Genomic DNA, 19211 nt, shown 5'->3' with positions numbered 1-19211 from the left:
ACATTAGCCTTATGCAGTCTGGAAGCCCCTGATACTGATGAGACTTGTGTCAGAAGCCACGCTGATAAGTGTGCCAAAACTGACACCGACGGGCTGGCAGTGACGCAGCGTGCATCCTGGTTATGCATGTCTCTATTCCATAGAGGTCATTGTTATTCGTTTCAAAAGTATTTACAAGCTTCCCAAACGCAGGCTACAAAATTCTTCTTTTGAGTGCGGGAGGGGACGTGATACAACAACGCACCCTGTTAGTCGTAGTACGCGACTTCTAGTCCCGTTAGGCGGTTTCCCACTCGGGATTGTTGCGGTCCAAACAATCGGCACCCTCCGCAGCCACCTTGTGGCGCCGGATGTGTTGCCGACGAGCCGATGATACTTTTCAATGGCTGGAGACTTGGTCAGAAAAAGTGTGCCTGAGCCTATAGGGCCACGGGGAGAAGCTTCGGTGTTGTCTAACGTCTGACAGGCACCTTCTTGGCAGTGTGGCCTGGACTATGGCCTGAAATTTCGCCTGGATTCGCGGAATTGTCTCCGCAGTCCGCATATTTGAGGTGAAGTCAGCAGGTTTGAGGTGAATTAGATCGAGCTGAAGGTGTTGCCACGGCTGTAGAAGCCATTCTGACGCTCCGGAGAATAATAGAATGGTAACTACTACACTAAAATTTGCGTGAAAGGGTGTCGTCTAGCTGAGACCCACGCGTCGCGTTACACCAGATCTACTCCACGCGTTTCGGAGATCATCGATCAACCTGGAGATATATTGAAAGCAGAAACGTCACGGTCCGCCTCATTTGCAGACTTGTAAACCGCGGTCTTGAATATGTCGGAAAAAAATAATGTGCCTTGCAACGGACCTTGCCTGACAACTCCTTATTTGGGACTTGTAACTGCCTTGTAAGGGACAAAAATGGTGCCAAAATTACTCAAAATGCCCTAAAATTTTCGTTCCTATTGCAAAACCCGTCGCAACTGCCTTATTAGGCAAGAAAGGTTTTTCCGACATTATTTATTGCTTCACGGTCACGTGCTTGCAACTTTCCGGCCGAAGGCCTATCGTTGTTACTCGACATCACCACCGGCGGGACAACCTACGAAGAAGGCTGGTGGCGCTAGAGCGTATCCAAACGGAGCGAAGACTTTTATGCAGTGCAGATGTCTTCCGAGAACACGCTGTAGGCGATTCCGAATGGAAACCTCTCCAGATGCGCATGCTGAGATTGGAGTGTTGCTTGCAGGTTCCGATATTATCGATGATCCATCAATTATAGCATGTGTCGTGGAACCGCAGCATTACGATGTTTCGCGAGAGGAGGAAGTTGGGGCCAACCAAACGGATGCATATAACTTAGTTATATCCTGGAGACCATTATCAAGCATATCGTTCAAACTGCTCTCCTGAAGTAAGGCAGTCTAGTCAACAGCAATCGTCCCTGCAGCCTTCCTTGAGGCAGGACGTCATCAGCGCAGATGACTTCATCGTGTTTCGCCTCTTGGGTGAGATTCCGTGGTGAGATTCCGTTACTATTGCAGGTCCTGAGTAACGACCAACACCGGCTACATTTCGTCACTGTGCAGCCAACACCAGTATTCTCTCCTAATAGCGGGAACCATGGAACATCCAGTGAGCGCTCTGCTCCCCTCGGCCATCTCCCGTTAACTGACTTTCGCTTTCTCGCGCTGGCATTTGTGGAGTCTGTAACAGAAGCGGGTGGTGGACAGCACATCTGCAGTTGCAATCCTCGGCTCCAATTCAAATGATCATTGTAATTTCACTTCCCCCTTTTCGGCGACAAGCACTTTGTTGTTCGTGAATGGTGTGGGAGGACTTTATGCAAAGGATGCCCAGTTAGAAGAGTCGCCGTTCAGTATAACAAGTGCCGAGCCTTTTCATCATATCTCTTATTGGCCTGGCTGACTTCCTTACAGGCTCTTATTCAATATACCAGGTAGTAGCAAGCTGTAGGCTACATCCGAGAGAGGGCAGGAAGCTTCCAACTCGATTCGATTAGGCGGCAGCCAACGGTCTGTACTGCACGAGATGTACAACGCTTTTGGAAACGTTCAGCTCAGCATGATTTTTGCCGGGACAGGTCTTTCGTTTGAACGTCGGGAAACAGGTTTTACACCATGCGCGATGAAGGATAACATAGTGCTGGAGGCCTTTCCGGATACTGGATTGACAATGACCAATCGCAGCGACGGTATATCCTCGAGAGGGTTTCACCAGATCGTGAGCTTTGCAGCGGCCTGATGCTGGCTACGTGGGAGGCGAGTGCATGTTACACAATAATTGGCTCCGTGCTGGTACAGCGGTGTGCTATCCAGACACAGATTTACCGCAAGAAACACTTTGCGCCTTGCTCATGCGGCATCACGGGAGGCTTTGAGCAGACGGACGGAAGAGACCTGATGGAAACCGAGCCCGCCACGTTCACCTGCTTTCCGCCCACTCGGTATCTCGAAACCGGGTCAAGAGAAGCATCGCACACGGAGACGGCGCAAACCATATTTCAAGCAGCTGCCCTCCGTTCTCTCCAATTTCATGCCTTACTGTCGACTGGAGCCGGTGTCACGGACTCCTATCGGCGCAGCAACTACCTATGGCTATGCGTAGTTTCGCCACGGATAACGTCACAATACTCCCTCATCACCGTCTCGATGGAGTCAAGTCGTCGGCGGACGTCTCCGCTTTGCGCAACGACGGCAAACGACAGCGCTAGTTGTCGCGGCCCGCCCTGGTCTCGATCGGAGGGAACGCTGATGGCGATATTCAAGGTGCAGACACGTCACATTCGTCGGGGAGCGGCACCATCGCTTGCGTACAAGGCGCTCCGCGCTGAGGACGTCGAGCTGTGGTTTCAGGCGTAGCGCGTGATGGGTTTTCTTCGATCTTGCACATGCGCAACTCGCCGCACCGCAGACCGTAGAGACAGTGAGCACGCCACCTATCGTGGAAAGGTCGACTTGACCGATGTGGTTGGCGTTAGCAAGGGCTCCGGACGTGCAGATATTTGTTAGGACGGCAAAACACCTTCCTTCAGAATATGACTGCGCCTTCCCGAGACGACGTTGCGGCGCACGAACGTCCACACCATTCCGGCTGTACGCACACACCTGATCGCGCTGCATTTTTCCCCGCCGGGCTAAAACTGGAGGAAAAACTCTCAATGCGAACGGAGTCTTTCAGGGGCGCCACTTTCTCCTAACCGCCGAAGGTCGACGGATGTACACCGCCAAGAGAGAGATGCTGGCAACGCCGAGTATACGTATCACACCCCGACATGTCAAAGTGAACACTCTGCATCACCTTCCTCCTCCTAGACGCGTCGGTTGCCTGCTGCCTCGCCGCCAAGGGATCACTCTTACGTGGGGGAACAACCTGCACGGACGGCCAGGAGCGCCACACCCATTCCCACTCCGAGCGCGATTCATTAGTGAGTTTCACCCACGCCTCGAAGATAGACGCTCGGGAATCCGTGCCAGACGATAGGGACCGACCTATCCGCAGACCACTCCACCCATGTCGGAGGAGGGGGGAGTGGTTCCTCGACGTACGACACGACCGCCAGTCGAAAATAAGCAAGAAAGCTCAGCGGAAATCCGCGCAACCACCCGCGGTCTTCCGCTGAAACTCGACCCCCTTCCTCGGCCCGCAGGGCTCGGGAGAAAACGACCGATTATTATATATGTTCCTGCGCTCCTCGAGGACGCGTGCCGCACGCGTCGTTCACCGGCCCAGCTATTCTTCTAGCTACCCGGCTCACTGACCCTTCGGAAGCCCAGTCGGGCGAGGTACGCGCGCCTTCGAGTGCGTGCACGAAACCGGCGGCGTGCGTGTCGGCTGTAGAGGCGCGGTGCGACGCCGGATGGACCGTGTCGTACGGAAGGTCACAGGATGAGAGCGTGTCCTCTGCGGGCCATTCCGAGTTTGTTACGTCATCGCACTGGAGTTGGCCCGCCCGGTTCGCTGAATATGGATAGATCGTGTACATTATCGCACACCGCGTTCGTTTCTCGCGCGTACATATTACGTACCCTACCACGATCGGTAGAGCAGCGGAACAAGCATACGAACGACGACGCTATTACGGAGGTATAACATGCTATTCAAGTCCATAGATCTCTCTCTCCTTCTCCGCCCTGCTCGGGAAGGCACGCTACGCATTCCCCCTCGCGCTGGAGTTGAACGGGAAGTTGAACACGGCCAAGCCGGTGAGCATCGTCGCGTCGCCCGTCTGCGCGCTCTGGTTGGCGACGACGCCCGCGTACACCGTCCCGAGGAGCGCGTCCGGCACGGTCGTGGTCCCGTTCGCGATCGGGGTGAAGGTCGTGCTGAGCCCGGAGTACCACGCGAGGAAGGTCGTGTTCCCTGCAGGGACGGACGCGTTGTAGGCGAGCGCGATGGTGTCGCCGTGCGCGGGCGTCGAGTTGGACACGCTCAGCGGGGGGAAGACCGTCACGGGGATGGGCGGGTTGGACGCGGGGCACGCGTCGATGAAGCCCACTGCGCGCGCGCGCGCGAGTCAGTTTTAGCATCAGCACCGGAGAGGGGGAGGGAACGCACCGGCGAGGGAGAACGCGCCGCTGAAGTAGAGCGGGGTCTCGAAGTCGCCGTCCCACGGCTGGAGGTGCTTCGCGGCGGACGCGACCCAGCCGGCCTGGCGCGCCTCGATCTGCGCGATGGACTGCGCGGGGTCAGCTGCGGGCGCTCTGCGGGGGACGGAAGGGAAGGGAGCAGCGCACCTGCGAGGCGACGAGCGTGTCCTTGTCGGAGATGAAGCGGCCCGCGCCCATGTACGCGCCGGAGCCGACGGACTCGAGGGTCATGGAGAGGGCGACCCAGGACTGCACGTCCGTGTACGGGCTGTGTGCGCGCGTCAGTCAGCGCGGGCACGCAGGCGCGCCAAGGGCACGCACTAGGAGTAGTTGCAGGGCTCGACGGGGGTCGCGCCGAGCGCGTCGAGCTGGGAGGTGAGGAACTGGACGTGCGTCTCCTCGTGGTCGCGGATCTGGACGAAGCGGCCGCGCACCCAGGGGGGGAAGCCCGCGGCCTCGAAGTCGTCCTCGCAGAATTGCTCGAGCCCCTGTTCGTAGAAGGTGCGCTCGATGTACTCGAGGGTGAGCGCGTAGTTCATGATGTTCGTGTCTGGGCCGGGCGGGATGAGTATGACGGGCTAATGAGAGAAGGGTGGGGACACACCATTGACGACGGACGCGGGCGGGAAAGTGGGTGCCGCGCCGACGATGACGGCAGAAGAGAACGCAGCGAGCAGGAGAGGGAGGGGAGAGAACATGGCTGGCGTGCAGAGGAGAGAACCGGCCGGTTGAAGGGACAGGCATGCTAGGGGTTCTGGTTTATATTCTGCGGGAGAGACGCGTAAGGCGCGTGGGGTAAATTGGAGGATGTCGGGCGCGTCGTCCGTTTACGCCGTCGGCTGCTCTCTCGTCCAATCGTGAAGCTGGCACAGCCCCGCGCTCCCGTCCTGATTGGTCCGCCGGGTGTGACGTCATGCATGTTTCAGCTGGCGCTCGAAAGCCAGTGACCCTCTGATTGGATGCCTACCGCCGAATGTGGGTCGGGGATACCGCGATGGGGCTACTGTGGGTACGTTTCGTATTACACTCCCGCTCATGTACATACACTGCATCCGATGTCTCATCCGCGATGTCTCTCCCCGTCTTAGCATCGGCGTTTCACAGCCCTGGTCTCAGATCTCACCGTCCGACCTCCAGCCTCGCGGACCTCCCCACAAAATCCCCGACTAATGTTGCGGTGACACGCGATGGCCTCCAGCGGGCGCAACGTTTCATCTGCACCTCCAGCCGGCCGACGAATGCCCACAAGGGCGCTTGACGAGCGAGCGCGAAGTTCGAGTTACGCGTCGGAAATTCGAACGAGTGCGCGCACGTACGGTCGCCAATGACAACCGCTGGCCTAATAGCGTCTTCAATATTTTGCTCCCAATGGCCAGTACTTTCCTGTATCTCAACCGACGCTCTCGCACGTATAGCGTCGAATAGAAACACTCGTGCGCTGGGGCCAGTGGCCACTCCACGCACCCACTGGCGACCATCGGCCAAACTCTGCTGGCGCCGAAGAGCCCAGTGCACAGAAGCCCGGGAAGGCGACGAGCCTACCATCCGAGTTGTCAGATACAACTCAAAGCAGTGTTCCGAAATTATTTCCCAAGTCGAAGCTGCAGTAAGCGCTGCGCAGGGCACAAGGATTCTCAGACGAGGTACTTCCAGTCGGGCTATAATCGAGGACCACCGCCGCGAACTGACTTCCTCCCTCAGATTCTGGACTTCGATATCTCGATGACTGTGCCATTTTCCTTGAATTTGGCGATGCTGGACTCCTCTTACGCGCAGGGCTGGGTCAAAGAAAAGTAGGTTGTTCGCCCGGCTGGGGCCCTAGTACGAGCTCACAACGAGCTCTATCAGCTTCGGGATGTCCTGACTGGCCCAGAGATCGTATTGACATGCAGTGCAGGGTGCCGGATATATGATTTGAGGGTGCGTCGCGAAGTCAACCCATTGAGTCCTCGGTTCCTCGATCGTGCCACGAAGGCGACACTGAAAATCGTTCGTTAGTGCAATTCCATGCCTCCGGGGTGGTACGTCTGCCGTATGCCTTGCGTTGTCTCAGAGTATTATGATGGGCCCAGGAAACTTGTCACCGCCTCGGTGAGCCATATACTTGGGCGTGATAGGTGCCGGCGAGTGTCCATTCTTTTGCCATACACATTTTCTGTGCCAGTGGCTGTTATCTCTTCTGTGTCATGTTCCTGCGATTGGAAAATATATTATGAATACTGGAACGTACATGCAGTCTGCGCATGCATTCTACGAAGCTACAGTTTAACTGTTCTGCAATGCCGGCGAGATGATTCTCCAAAGTTCGTCTCCAGCCCTCTGGAGCCTCGATCAATTAGCAAGGGCCTGTCGTTGAATATAGATTAGTTATCCCACATCAACGTGTACAGTTTGAGAGGTGGCGAACCGAGACTCGAAAATGATCGTAAATTCGTTCAAATTGTGTTTTACCTAGACTGCTTTCTGACGCGGGGGGTTAAACGAGAGGTCGGACAATTTAGACGGAGCCCGAAATTTACTATGGATTCGATACACCGGTAGTTCAAATCGATAAGCCTGCGGTTACAGCCCGTTCCATTGCCGACGGGCGCTTGTGGCCTCTGCCAGCGGGCCCGCTCAGCGCTCAGCGGCCCCCTGGCTCATCGACTCATGCATTCATTTTAGTACTGCAGGAAACAAACCCTGCAGCAGCATAATCTGACCATGTCCCGAAGTTTGGTGAGTATAACTTGAATGCTGCTGCCGAGGAGTCGGAGGTCAGCGGATGATATGAGTAGCTTCGACACCTCAGTTTTTCTCGTTTTACTGCTGTAACAATGCAACCTACGCAATATTATAAGGTTCATCCTCCTTGGCATGTGCCCTGTCAATCATATGGCTTCACCCTGGCAGTAGTGCATGAGGATACCCCACTGATTGATTCTTATTTCTATGGACTATTATCACATTATTCCTAATGAATATAGCTTGAAATTTTTTCCCGAGGCAAACCAGAATGTATGGCACATGCATACCTCATCTTAGTATGTTTTCCTCTCAGTGAGACGCAGTGCGACGCGTCTGTAGGACGGACGCATTTTCGCGTTTGCCATTGCACGTGATATGCCGATCGGCAGTGTCCGACCTCTTAGAAAGACCCCCATTAAGGAAAGCAGACGTCAGATACGGATATCCTGAGTCACTAGTCTCGTGACCAGACGTTCACGTGCGACTTACCGAAAACGGACAGAAGAGAGGCGCACAGCAGAACGTCTGGTGAAAGTCGTATAGAGGGGGGGGGGGGGGTATGTAACGCTCTCCTGGCTGTAGCTCCCGCGCAGCGCGTGTCACGCTGGTCATCCCGCGTGTACCTGCACATCCATCCTGCCTCCTGCTGATAAATATTGTTCATGTATGCAACCATATGCACCCCGAACCCTATTCTAGGCATCGGTAACCCGTGAATGCGCCGCGTTCGAGTTCGGATGTTTCGAGTTTTGGCTGAGGTCACGCCCATGTGACATACCCCCCCGGCCTATACGAAAGTCACCAGACGTTCTGACACGACCCTCCACACAAATCCTAAAAAGGGTCGAATCTCAGAACGGCTGGTTACGAGACTACTGAGTCACGAAGGTTGAAGCAGAGTATCTACAACTGCCTTTGGGAGACTAGTTTTACCATCGGGCGGCTCATTGTTGATGGTGTTCCATCCTCCTGGAACCATGCAGTACTGTCCGCTCCAATTTCGCCTATGCAGATGACATCGACCAATTGGCAACGATCATTCTCGGAATGACCCCTGCGGACCACTCAATGCATTTAGGAGGGTCAGATTTCATTCATTCTCCGTGCAGACGTACAGGGGTTACTGCAGCGGAATTTCAGGGGAGAGAAACTTCTCATAATAATCCCATGGAAGCAACTCATCCCGCTCGTCGCCGCCCGACTACTTATCCTCAAAGCTTCAATCACAGTATACGAAGTGGACTGACCATGGTTGGGTAAGCCTCCACAGCCAGTTCTAACATCACTGCGACTCAATACTGCTTTCAGGTCTAGGCTCCAGAAGCGTCCTCTTTCAGAGTTTCCTAACGACGATATCTTAGCAGGGGAGTTCTGGAGTATGGCGTGGGGTCAAGAAACGTTTGCCCCCTTTGACGTTGATGTCGTACGAGATGGTACCTTGTTTGCTAACTTGGACGAACCAATTCCTGCAACCTGCCGACTGATCAAGGCTCACCCTTTCATATCTAAGCATTTGGAGCATGTGGTGTTACGCGATGAGTATGTTGAGGCCTTAGATGCTTTCACGGTGCTTTCCAGGGAAGTACCCAACGGTAGTATAATTACGGTCGGTCATCCTGGCATAGGTGCGTTTGTCTTTCTTTCGCAAACCCTAGTCGAAGTCGAACTCACAGTATCACCGACAGGCAAGACAATATTCCTATTTTATGTCCTGACGTATCGGCTCCGGCGTGGTCTATCCACCTTCTACCAGAAGAATGCGCATTCCGTCCTTTACTTCCATAAATCCGGCGTCTACAGAATCCCAGCCGATCAAGAGCCGTACTCCGTGGACTGGGAATCGGATGATATTTGGTCGTTGGTCGACTCAAATCGCACGGTGAAGGGACCCGGCGAGCTCATAGGAGGTAAACACTCAGGATGGTTCCTCATTGAAGCCGCTTCTCCCCATCGCGAGCGGTGGAGTGGGTGGCCAAAGTACAAAGGCTTCGTGGACTTTTTTTATATGAAACCTCCGAGTTTTGCGGAAATCGTCATGATGTGAGTGTTGTCGGCCATTTGGTGTAAATGTCAACTATGAAATTCACGACATTACTAGCCGTCCACACCAGAAGGAATACGTAGGAACCGAACAAGACTTGTACCAATTCTATCAGACGTATGGCCCATCGATCCGTTATGCTTTCCAATACGCTTCCCCCAGTCTCATCTCGAGGTACCAGACAGCTGTTGAGAGCACACTCGAACACTTGAATTATGAGCGCCTCCTACAGGATGTCCAAGATGCTAAAAGGCTGAATATGGAGGAAGGCTCCCACGACATCTTCATCGTAGAGCCGTCCAGCGACAACAGAAGGAAATACGTCGTCTCTGTGGTCACTGACGAGATTATGAAGATGGTGTGGGAGATGCATCTGAGAGGTGAACCTCAGCGGATTGCAGGATTTGCCGCATTGTTCGCTGGTCAACCTTCCTCAAGGTCCACTATAGGATGGATCATCGACACGCATGTGCACCCTATTTTGCTGCAGGCTGGGACACGGCTGTTCCACCCGATGCAAGGCTTGACATGGCTATTCCACCCGATGCAGGGCTTGACTTGGCTATTCCACCTGCAAGGCTTAGTCGAGTGCGCAAACGTTCACTACGCGTACCCCGACGCGACTGCCGTGCAGTCCCCCAACATCGAAGTGCAGATCCCTGACCTCCGTCACCTTTTCTTCTCGATGAACGATCCGACTACGGACTTCAAACTCAACCATTACTATCAGTCCAAGGAAAAGAATAACGCGACGTTCGACGCGCTTACGTTCACGCAGGAGAATGGCCAAAACTACGTCACAGTGTACCAGGTTATGCTGGCGAAGGAACACGGCGTCAGCGAGGAGGGATTGAGGTTCTTAGACAAATACCTGGATCTACCGAATGGAACTACATCTATCCCGAAGCCGCGTATCCGCTACGTGTTGGTCATGCTACAGGGTGAGGAGGTGACAAGCGCTTTCCCAAGGTATTGGGTTGAGAAGTGGGAGGGCATATTGGACGTATACGCCCTAGAGATTGAATTGTAAGCATTTGTTCTGATTGGAATGGACTTGCGTCATGTTGTGTGTATCCTCAAGCCATTGTGCATGTAGCTGTATGTATTCTATGAAAATTCGTGCGATTTTCGAATTTCGCAGAGACATTTGTGACGTTGCACCTGTATGTACACAGAATAAGCATACGTTGATATTTAATTCATGAGGAATAACTGCAAATAACCATTGCACAGTGGTTCCCTACAGCAAGACAACATTGAATGTTAGGAGGTTACAAATTGGGGAGAAATAGTAGCATGCTGGGGTGACGGTTGGAACGATAAAATGGCCGCGACAAAAACTGTAAGCAGCCGCCAGCGCCAATACAAACTCGTCGCGGCCTTGTTCTCAATAAACCACAACTAAATTGAGACGTATCGTAGATAGAGCGAGCCACCGGGCTGGCGACACGGGGAGACAGAACCAGGAACGCGAACAAAATAGGCGACCACGGATAGCAGATCCCGAGACGACAGACACGATACCACCAGCAGCATGGTACGCTCACTGGCGACGCGCATACGTGGGCGCAGGCGCGGCGGGCACCCCCTGCTGGACGAGCGACGTCCACGTTTCTGTCAGGTCACAACTCGGTGCACCTCCGTGACCAGCCCCAACTGCAGTCCCTGAGTCTGGGCCATGCGCTCGGGTGGCGACTGTGCGAATGGCTGCGGCTGTGAGCATCGTACGTCTGGTGCCTCTAGTAGCTCTGTTGGTGGCCTTGGTGTTGCTGGTACACTTGGCCAAAGCCCTGTCCGTTCGTGTCCGCACCACCGTAGTACTCTTGTTGCTGCTACTGATGCGAATGCTGGGGCTGGTGGCACTCTGCTGGTGGCTGCTTCACATACATCTCTTGATACTCGTCTAGGCATCGCACGATCGAGCAGCAGCACAAACAGATGACGCACCAGGAACTGCAAGCGTCCGCCGTGCAGCGCAGCTTTTTCGAATAGGTCGTACGCTAGCCTTGAGCTCGCCCAGCGCCACCTGCACGGTCTTCGTGAGCCCTCCGTGGGTGATGACAGAAGCAAGCGCAACCTGTAATTCGTATGATACGCCATTGCATCAGGACTGACACGTCACATGCACATTGCAGATACTCACAGCGGCTGAGAATGCGTGGGTCCGGAGAACCCAGAAACGAGCGATCTGTACAGGAAAGAGGGAAAAGCGGCGGAAACAGTCCGTTAATGTAGTCTCCCAAAGGTAGTTGTAGATACTCTGCTTCAACCTTCGTGACTCAGGATATCCGTAGCCTCGAGCTATCGACGCCGCCGGCACTGGCCGTCCCGCGTGATGCTGCGCCCCGCGGTTGCACAAACCCATGGCTGCCTTCTCTATGTTATGGGTCTCCAGGAAACATACAACATGCAGCAGGAGGTGTTGCCAGAGGTCCAGTTGCGCCCAATTTGAAATTTTGGAAGGTGCTGAAAATTGTCACGCATTTCCTGCACGGTGCGTACAAAAAATACAATGCGACAACAGCCCTTCTGTACGAACTTGAAATGCGGGCTCACTCGATAGTACAAGGTAGGTGGGATTGTCAAAAAATCCGTCCGACGATGACTGGTACCTACCTGCGTACATACACCGTTGAACTTCGCCGAACCTTCATCATAACATGTTACATAGCCTGATGATATCAAGTGGTTTGAATAGGATTAAAACCATGATATGTCCCCACGAATGGATCGGATTCGGAGAAAACTGCCGTCATTTACCACTGGCATCCGACCGCAAAGGTGAGTCCAATAGTTATTCGATAGCGGGATTCCACGTAGTCTTATACCAAGAACCGTCCGTGTCCGCCTGCTTCAAACCGGCAACAACCAGCCGCGCCAACCTGCAGACCCCTATCAGAAGCGTTTTGCATCGAACCTACATCTAACTTATCAGTATCAGCTCATCCCGCTCGACGCCGCCCGACTACTTATCCTTCAAAGGTTCAGTATACGAAGTGGACTGACCATGGTTGGGTAAGCCTCCACAGTCAATTCTAACGTCACTGCGACTCAATACTGCTTTCAGGTCTAGGCTCCAGAAGCGTCCTCTTTCAGAGTTTCCTAACGACGATATCTTAGCAGGGGAGTTCTGGAGTATGGCGTGGGGTCAAGAAACGTTTACCCCTTTTGAGGCTGATGTCGTACGAGATGGTACCTTGTTTGCTAACTTGGACGAACCAATTCCTGCAACCTGCCGAGTGATCAAGGCTCACCCTTTCATATCCGAGGATTTGGAGTATATGGTGGTACGCAATGAGTATGTCGTGGCGTTAGATGCTACCACGCTGGTTTCTATGAAGAAACGCCGTGGTAATATGGTTGTAATCGGTCATCCCGGCATAGGTACGTGTCTTTTTTTTGCAAACCCTAGTCGAAGTCGAACTCACAGCATCGCTGACAGGCAAGACAATATTCCTATTTTATGTCCTGACGTATCGGCTCCAGCGTGGTTTATCCACCTTCTACCAGGAGAGTGCGCATTCCGTCCTTTACTTCCATAAATCCGGCGTCTACAGTATCCCAGCCAGTCAAAGGCCGCATTCCGTGGACTGGGAATCGGATGATATTTGGTCGTTGTTCGACTCAAATCGCACAGTGAAGGAACCCGGCGAGCTCATAGGAGGTAAACACTCAGGATGGTTCCTCATTGAAGCCGCTTCTCCCCATCGCGAGCGGTGGAGTGGGTGGCCAAAGTACAAAGGCTTCGTGGACTTTTTTTATATGAAACCTCCGAGTTTTGCGGAAATCGTCATGATGTGAGTGTCGTCGGCCATTTGCTGTAAATGTCAACTGTGAAATTCACGACATTACTAGCCGTCCACACCAGAAGGAATACGTAGGAACCGAACAAGACTTGTACCAATTTTATCAGACATATGGCCCATCGATCCGTTATGCTTTCCAATATGCTGACCCCAGTCTCATCTCGGCGTACCAGACAGATGTTGCGGGCACACTCGAACACTTGAATTATGAGCGCCTCCTACAGGATGTCCTAGATGCGAACAAGCTGAATATGGAGAAAGGCTCCCACGACATCTTCCTCGTAGAGCCGTCCAGCGACAACAGAAGGGAATACATCGTCTCTGTGGTCACTGACGAGATTATGAAGATGGTGTGGGAGATGCATCTGAGAGGTGAACCTCAGCGGATTGCAGAATTTGCCGCATTGTTCGCCGGTCAACCTTCCTCAAGGTCCATTGCGGGATGGATCGTCGACACTCATGTGCACCCTATTTTGCTGCAGGCTGGGACACGGACGTTGCACCCGATGCAAGGCTTGGTCAAGAAAGTAAACGTTCACTACTCGTACCCCGACACGACCGCTGTGCAGTTCCCCGACGTCGAAGTGCAGATCCCTGACCTCCAACACCATTTCTTTTCGATGAATGATCCGACTACGGACTTCAAACTTAACCACTACTATCAACCCATGGAAAAGAATAACGCGACGTTCGACGCGCTTACGTTCACGCAGGAGAAGGGTCAAAACTACGTCACAGTGTACCAGGTTACGTTGGCGAAGGAACACAGCGTCAGCGAGAAGGGGTTGAGGTTCTTAGACAAATACCTGGATCTACCGAATGGAACTACATCTATCCCGTCGCCGCGTATCCGCTACGTGTTGGTCATACTGCAGGGTGAGGAGGTGAAAAGCGTTTTCCCAAGGGATTGGGTTGAGAAGTGGGAGGACATATTGAACATATACGCCCTAGAGATTGAATTGTGAGCATTTGTTTCGATTGAAATGGACTTGCATCATGTTGTGTATCCTTATGCCGTTGTGCATGTAGCCCTATGTATTCTATGAAGATTCGTGCGATTTTCGATTTTCGCAGAGACATTTGTGACGTTGCACCTGTATCACACAATAAGCATTCAGTCGTTGATATTTAATCTATGAGCATTAGCTGCTAATAAGCATTGTACAGCGGTTTCCTACGTCAAGACAGTGTCACTGCATGGATTCGACATTTAACGTCACGACATTATAAATTGGGGAGAAATAATGGCATGCAGGGGATCCCGATGTGACGGTGGAATGATAAAATGAAAATCGTGCCCAGCGCCAATGCAAACACGTCGCGGCCGTTCTCAAGAAATCACAAGTAAATTGAGACGTATCGTAGATAGAGCGAGCCCCCGGGCGGGCGACATGGTGAGACAGATCCAGACAAGTGAGCAGAAATGCGAACAAAGCAGGCGACATGGATAGCAGATCCACAAAACACTGAGGTCAAAAAAAATCATATGGTAAAGCGCAATCCGAAATCTACGCGTTCAAAAAAAGCAAGAGCAGACAAAACAAAATAGCAGCGAGAGAGCAAGAAAGCACCCGAGCGAGATGCATATACACATCATATACTAGACACCACGCACAATATTCGAGACGACAACACGATACCACCAGGTAGCGCGGTCACTGGCGACGCGCATACGACGGCGCGAGCGCGGCGGGCACTTCCTGCTGCACGAACGACGTCCACGTTTCCGTCAGGTTATAACCTGGCTGCACCTCCACCAGCCCCACCTGCGGCACATGAATCCGGGTCGGATACTGCTGTGCACTGGGGCGGCGACTGTGCGAACGACTGCGGCTGTGAGTGTCGTACGTCTGGTGCGTCTGGTAACTCTGTTGGTGGCCTTGGTGCTGCCCGTACACCTGGCCGAAATCCTGTCCGTTCGTGTGCGCGTTGGCGTAGTACTGCTGGTGATGCTGGGGCCGGGGTTGGGGCTGGGGCTCGAGTTGGAGCTGGGTCTGGTGATACTCCGCCGGCGGCAGCTTCTCGTACATCTCCTGATACCCCTGCTGGGCCGGGTATTCCTCCGGGTACTCCTGCGGATGGTAGTCCGCTGGCTGGGCCTGCTGGTGGTACCCCTCCATAGGTGTCTCCGAGTACACCAACTCGCTCTCGTGGCCCCAGCCCTGCCCGTGCTCCTGCTGGAACGCGTACGCGTGCAGGTCGGGCACAGAGGGCGCACCGTACTCGTGGTACTGCCCTTCTGGGGCGTGCATCTCCGAATGCGCATACACGGGCTGAGCGGGGGCCATCTGCGCTGCCGAAGGCGGGGCCGGGGCCGGAGGTGGAGGCATCGCATGCACCTGGTACTGCGAGTGCGAGCTCGACGGCGGTGGATTGGGGGGAGGGGGCATCGCCTCGCGGTCCGCGGCAGCGTACCACTCTTCCTCCTGTGCGGGGGCTACCGGGGCGAGGTATGGTTGCTCCTCCTGGGACGCCGCGTACTCGTGCGCGTGCGCGGCATAATACGCGTTGATCTGGCTGTCGAGCTCGCCGCTGAACGAGCGCATCTGGTCCGCGAGCAGCGGGTGCACGGACGCGCCGTACGAGTCGAGCGCGGGGAACGTGTCGCGTGTCGCGTTCTGCGGTGACGTCGAGTCGCGGCTCGAGCCCGACGCGGAGCCAGAGCCGGAACCCGAGACGGACGGCGAGATTGCAGTGGAGCCTGAGCTCGTATCGGACGGCGCCTGCGGCGGGTTCGACGCGCCCGTCACAGCGGTGCGGCGGCGCGAGACGGAGCGCGCGGGGTTAGGTCGCTGCTTGCCCGTTTTAGTCGCGACAGTGCGTGGGGTGCGCCCGCTGAAGATGGACAGTTCGTCCTGAGATTCCTCCTTCTGGGCGCGCGGCGTAAATATATCCTTGCGCACCGGCTGTATGCCCTGCGTGTACGTTGAGTACGCCTTCTCGTGCAGGCGTCGTACGATCGGCTAACCAAATTCATGGCAGCCAAGGGTTGGTCAGCCTGAGCGTCAACGCAAACAGATGACACACCAGGAACTGTACAGAGCGTCCGCCGTGCAGCGCAGCTTTTTCGAATAGGTCATACGCTAGCCTCAGCTCGCCCAGCGCCGCCTGCGCGGTCTTTGTGAGCCCTCCGTGAGTGACAACAGAAGCAAGCATAACCTATAATACGTGTCACACGTGATTGCATAAGGACCAACGCGTCACATGCACATTGCTGATACTCACAGCGGCGGAGAACGCGTGTGTCCAGAGAACCCAGAAACGAGCGATCTGCACAGGAAAGAGGACAAATGCTTCTCGGAGAGACAAAAGAAGCGCACATGCGCTACGGTATCCTGCAAGGAATGATGGTGCGTACTGGCTCTTGAGTGGGTCTATCGGATTGTCTGTAAGCGCCTGAGCAAAGAAGCAGCGATGCACGTATAGCAAGGCTGTAGAAACGATAGACACGGGCATCAGATGATGGTTGAAGGATATGAATATGAACACTGACTGAGTTCTCGGTAATTGATGGGCATGAAGTGCAGCATCGTCTCGCGGAGCCCACTGCCAACGGGCGCAGGTCCGATGGCATATCGCGGCATTTGCATATCGCGGATCTTGCGGTCAAGCTCTAGAATGACAGTGTACTTCGGAGCACGAGATGTGAGTGTGCCCTGCACGACTTCTGCAACGCATTCTTTCCCAAACCGCGCCTTCCACGCAGGAACTGACAGAACGTCAGTCAGTATAGCTTGCATAGCAAGAAGGGAAACCTACAGCTAGGAACTGCGGTACCGTCATCTGAGATGGTCTCATCTGGGTCCCCGGCTAGCTCCGTATCGACGAATGGCAGTGAAAATGTGGGCAGCCGGCCTGTTGCCAGAGCCTGGTGCATAACAATTAGCAGCCACAAAACGAAACCGACAACGCTCAAGATGCACCTGCCAGCAGTCCGTAATAAACAGCTCCCAAAACAGCGAGCGCCGTTTCTGAACTTCTGCTGGAGAGAGCTTCCATCGTGCACAGTCGCGATCTGGAACAGGGTGCATGAGTGGAAACGACAGCATTTTGGACCAACGGCTAACTCACGGAGACCAATCTATGACAGAACGAGTATCAGGATCACATCGGAGAAAAATGGAGCACATACGCACGCTCTGCGCCAGCTTCGAACTCAAGCCCATGAGCGACCACGTGCCCTCGATGCTATTCTCGTCAGGGACCAGACCCTGCCCCACCGCTTAGTACGTGCAAGGAGCCAGCCAGTAACCAGACGCACCATGTATATCCCCATCAGGCTCAGCGTCTGCACCGTGACGACGCTCGGCGGGCGCTCGAGCACGGGCTCGATGTTCATCGCGGCGCGCGCCAGCTGGAAGTACCCGTCCGCCTCCGGATTGTTTGGCACGGGAGGAAGTGTCTCGTCCGTGAGCGCGCCGAAGCAGAAGACCACGAAAAGCAGCGCGAGGTCGTGCGCGGACCACTGTGCAGGCTTTGGCGCTACCGCAGGTAGATCGAACGCGGACGCTGAACTACTGAGTGCGGGCCCTGTGTTCGTGCGCCCGGCCTCGGCATCGCGGTAGGCCTCCGCCTCAGGATAGAAGAGCGGTAGTACTTCCTCGACGAGCTGCCGCCGCGTGACTGCACCGAAGAACCAGGGCGCCTGCTCGAGATATAGGTCGCACAGCTGTGCCGCTCGCGTCCACGGAGGCAGGTAGCGCACGATCATGTCCTCGGCGTCGTCGACCTGCAAATTAGAGGGGGATGCCGGAAATGACTTTGTTAGGCGCGTGATGTCGTCGTGCAGCACTACCCTGCCCTTCTTGCGCTGCAGCGTAGGCTTCGGGTTCTCTTCCTGTAGCACCAGATGAGCGATGAACAACAAAATAGGAACTGCGCTTACCAGAAGCAAACTCTGCGAGACATGTGAGACACAGAGAACGAACGAATGGGACTCCATCACGTACCTCGGAGCCCGCGGAGCGTCCGTAGAATGTAGCGGCACCGTCGTCTCGGACAGCCAGCGTGCCAAACGCGTCGATATACTGCACCTCCTCGTCTGCTTGGCCTCCATCCTCCGATTCGGGTTGAGGAGGGCTAATGGCAGAGTGCAGCTCTAGACCAGACTTGATCAGGAGGAGGTCACCAGTCAGCAGTGGGTGGGTCTCGCGTGTGACGCTCGACTGCAGGATCGTGAGCGCATCCTCGAGCTGGCGGATACGGTCACTCATCTCTGCGATTTTGCGATGCAGTCGGTCGGTGTCGGCGAGGATAAATCTGCGAGGATAAGTTATGGTGAGCAATACATGTGTTTCTCAGGCGCCTCAGAAGCGCCTAATTATGACGTGCATAGCAAAGTAGAGAATCAACATGTGAAGTCTATACGCAGAGCTTCTAGAGTCCGGGTGCATGATCTGGCTCTTTGAATCCACTGCACATGTGAATATGCACATAACGTAAGCCGCAAGTAGGGAAACGTATTCCTATGGGTGGAGCGCAGTCTGAACCTGGCCTGACATGCCTCCTGAACACGGATGTTTAAGTATTTGCATAACAACCATAAGTTGTCGGCCAGCAGCGAATCCTAGGTATTCTGCCTAGCCTCATGGTCCTAATATCGTGCGTTGTAGACAAGCCGATCGCACCACAGAACTCTTCACGCTGGTAAGAAAGAAAGCCTCCGCACCTTGTACCCTGACCGGTGGTAAGACTTCCATTCGGGCATATCGAGGAGCAGCCTCTGCGCTTGCACGACGAGCACGGAACGGTCTTGTCGCACTTGAGCTTGAGCCTGCGACATTCTGCGCAAGATATGGCACCTCTTGCGCGCTTGAACTCCTGCTCCTGTGCCCGAGCGCTGGCGGTCGAAGACTGCGGCATTGCGCTGGGTGGTGGCAGAGGTGTTCAGAGCGGCGCAGAGCGAGGAAAAGCAGGTGGTGGCTACGGTTGAAGGTGACAGAACAGTGTCCGATTCATCGCATGTGAGTGTCACGGTGAGGGCTGCGAATCTCCCATTCAAGCGTCTGGCTGTCTTCCCACGCCTCATACAGCAATCCTCT

At 54.5% G+C, this 19211-nt stretch overlaps 6 protein-coding genes across 6 annotated transcripts; 3 read left to right on the top strand and 3 right to left on the bottom strand.

The window, feature by feature from the left end:
- Positions 1-2409: 2409 nt before the first annotated feature.
- On the top strand, positions 2410-2868 carry SCP_0503690 (hypothetical protein; the record flags this gene model as incomplete). The annotated part of the gene is made up of 1 exon (XM_027758433.1): positions 2410-2868. The coding sequence occupies one exon, from the start codon at positions 2410-2412 to the stop codon at positions 2866-2868; it is 459 nt and encodes a 152-aa protein (XP_027614234.1).
- A 1289-nt stretch (positions 2869-4157) lies between these two features.
- On the bottom strand, positions 4158-5294 carry SCP_0503680 (predicted protein; the record flags this gene model as incomplete). The annotated part of the gene is made up of 5 exons (XM_027758432.1): positions 4158-4504; positions 4565-4685; positions 4744-4864; positions 4918-5146; positions 5201-5294. The coding sequence occupies 5 exons, from the start codon at positions 5292-5294 to the stop codon at positions 4158-4160; spliced, it is 912 nt and encodes a 303-aa protein (XP_027614233.1).
- Positions 5295-8571: 3277 nt separating this feature from the next.
- On the top strand, positions 8572-10394 carry SCP_0503670 (hypothetical protein; the record flags this gene model as incomplete). Its single annotated transcript, XM_027758431.1, has 4 exons — positions 8572-8579; positions 8632-8948; positions 9009-9363; positions 9422-10394. The coding sequence occupies 4 exons, from the start codon at positions 8572-8574 to the stop codon at positions 10392-10394; spliced, it is 1653 nt and encodes a 550-aa protein (XP_027614232.1).
- An 802-nt stretch (positions 10395-11196) lies between these two features.
- On the bottom strand, positions 11197-11729 carry SCP_0503660 (hypothetical protein; the record flags this gene model as incomplete). The annotated part of the gene is made up of 3 exons (XM_027758430.1): positions 11197-11255; positions 11312-11441; positions 11508-11729. The coding sequence occupies 3 exons, from the start codon at positions 11727-11729 to the stop codon at positions 11197-11199; spliced, it is 411 nt and encodes a 136-aa protein (XP_027614231.1).
- A 642-nt stretch (positions 11730-12371) lies between these two features.
- SCP_0503650 (hypothetical protein) lies at positions 12372-14135 on the top strand (the record flags this gene model as incomplete). The annotated part of the gene is made up of 5 exons (XM_027758429.1): positions 12372-12379; positions 12432-12651; positions 12706-12748; positions 12807-13161; positions 13220-14135. 5 exons carry the CDS (start codon positions 12372-12374, stop codon positions 14133-14135), a joined length of 1542 nt encoding a protein of 513 aa, XP_027614230.1.
- A 690-nt stretch (positions 14136-14825) lies between these two features.
- On the bottom strand, positions 14826-19032 carry SCP_0503640 (hypothetical protein; the record flags this gene model as incomplete). The annotated part of the gene is made up of 12 exons (XM_027758428.1): positions 14826-16133; positions 16198-16329; positions 16396-16601; positions 16664-16879; positions 16930-17038; positions 17094-17185; positions 17242-17251; positions 17307-17381; positions 17432-18007; positions 18056-18067; positions 18120-18429; positions 18839-19032. The coding sequence occupies 12 exons, from the start codon at positions 19030-19032 to the stop codon at positions 14826-14828; spliced, it is 3240 nt and encodes a 1079-aa protein (XP_027614229.1).
- Positions 19033-19211: the final 179 nt, after the last annotated feature.

The sequence above is a fragment of the Sparassis crispa genome (assembly GCF_003851025.1).
Source record: "Sparassis crispa DNA, contig_000004F, whole genome shotgun sequence".
In the NCBI taxonomy this organism is placed as follows: domain Eukaryota; kingdom Fungi; phylum Basidiomycota; class Agaricomycetes; order Polyporales; family Sparassidaceae; genus Sparassis; species Sparassis crispa.
Note: the sequence above shows the minus strand (reverse complement) of the source record. Positions and strands in the feature narration are given on the sequence as shown.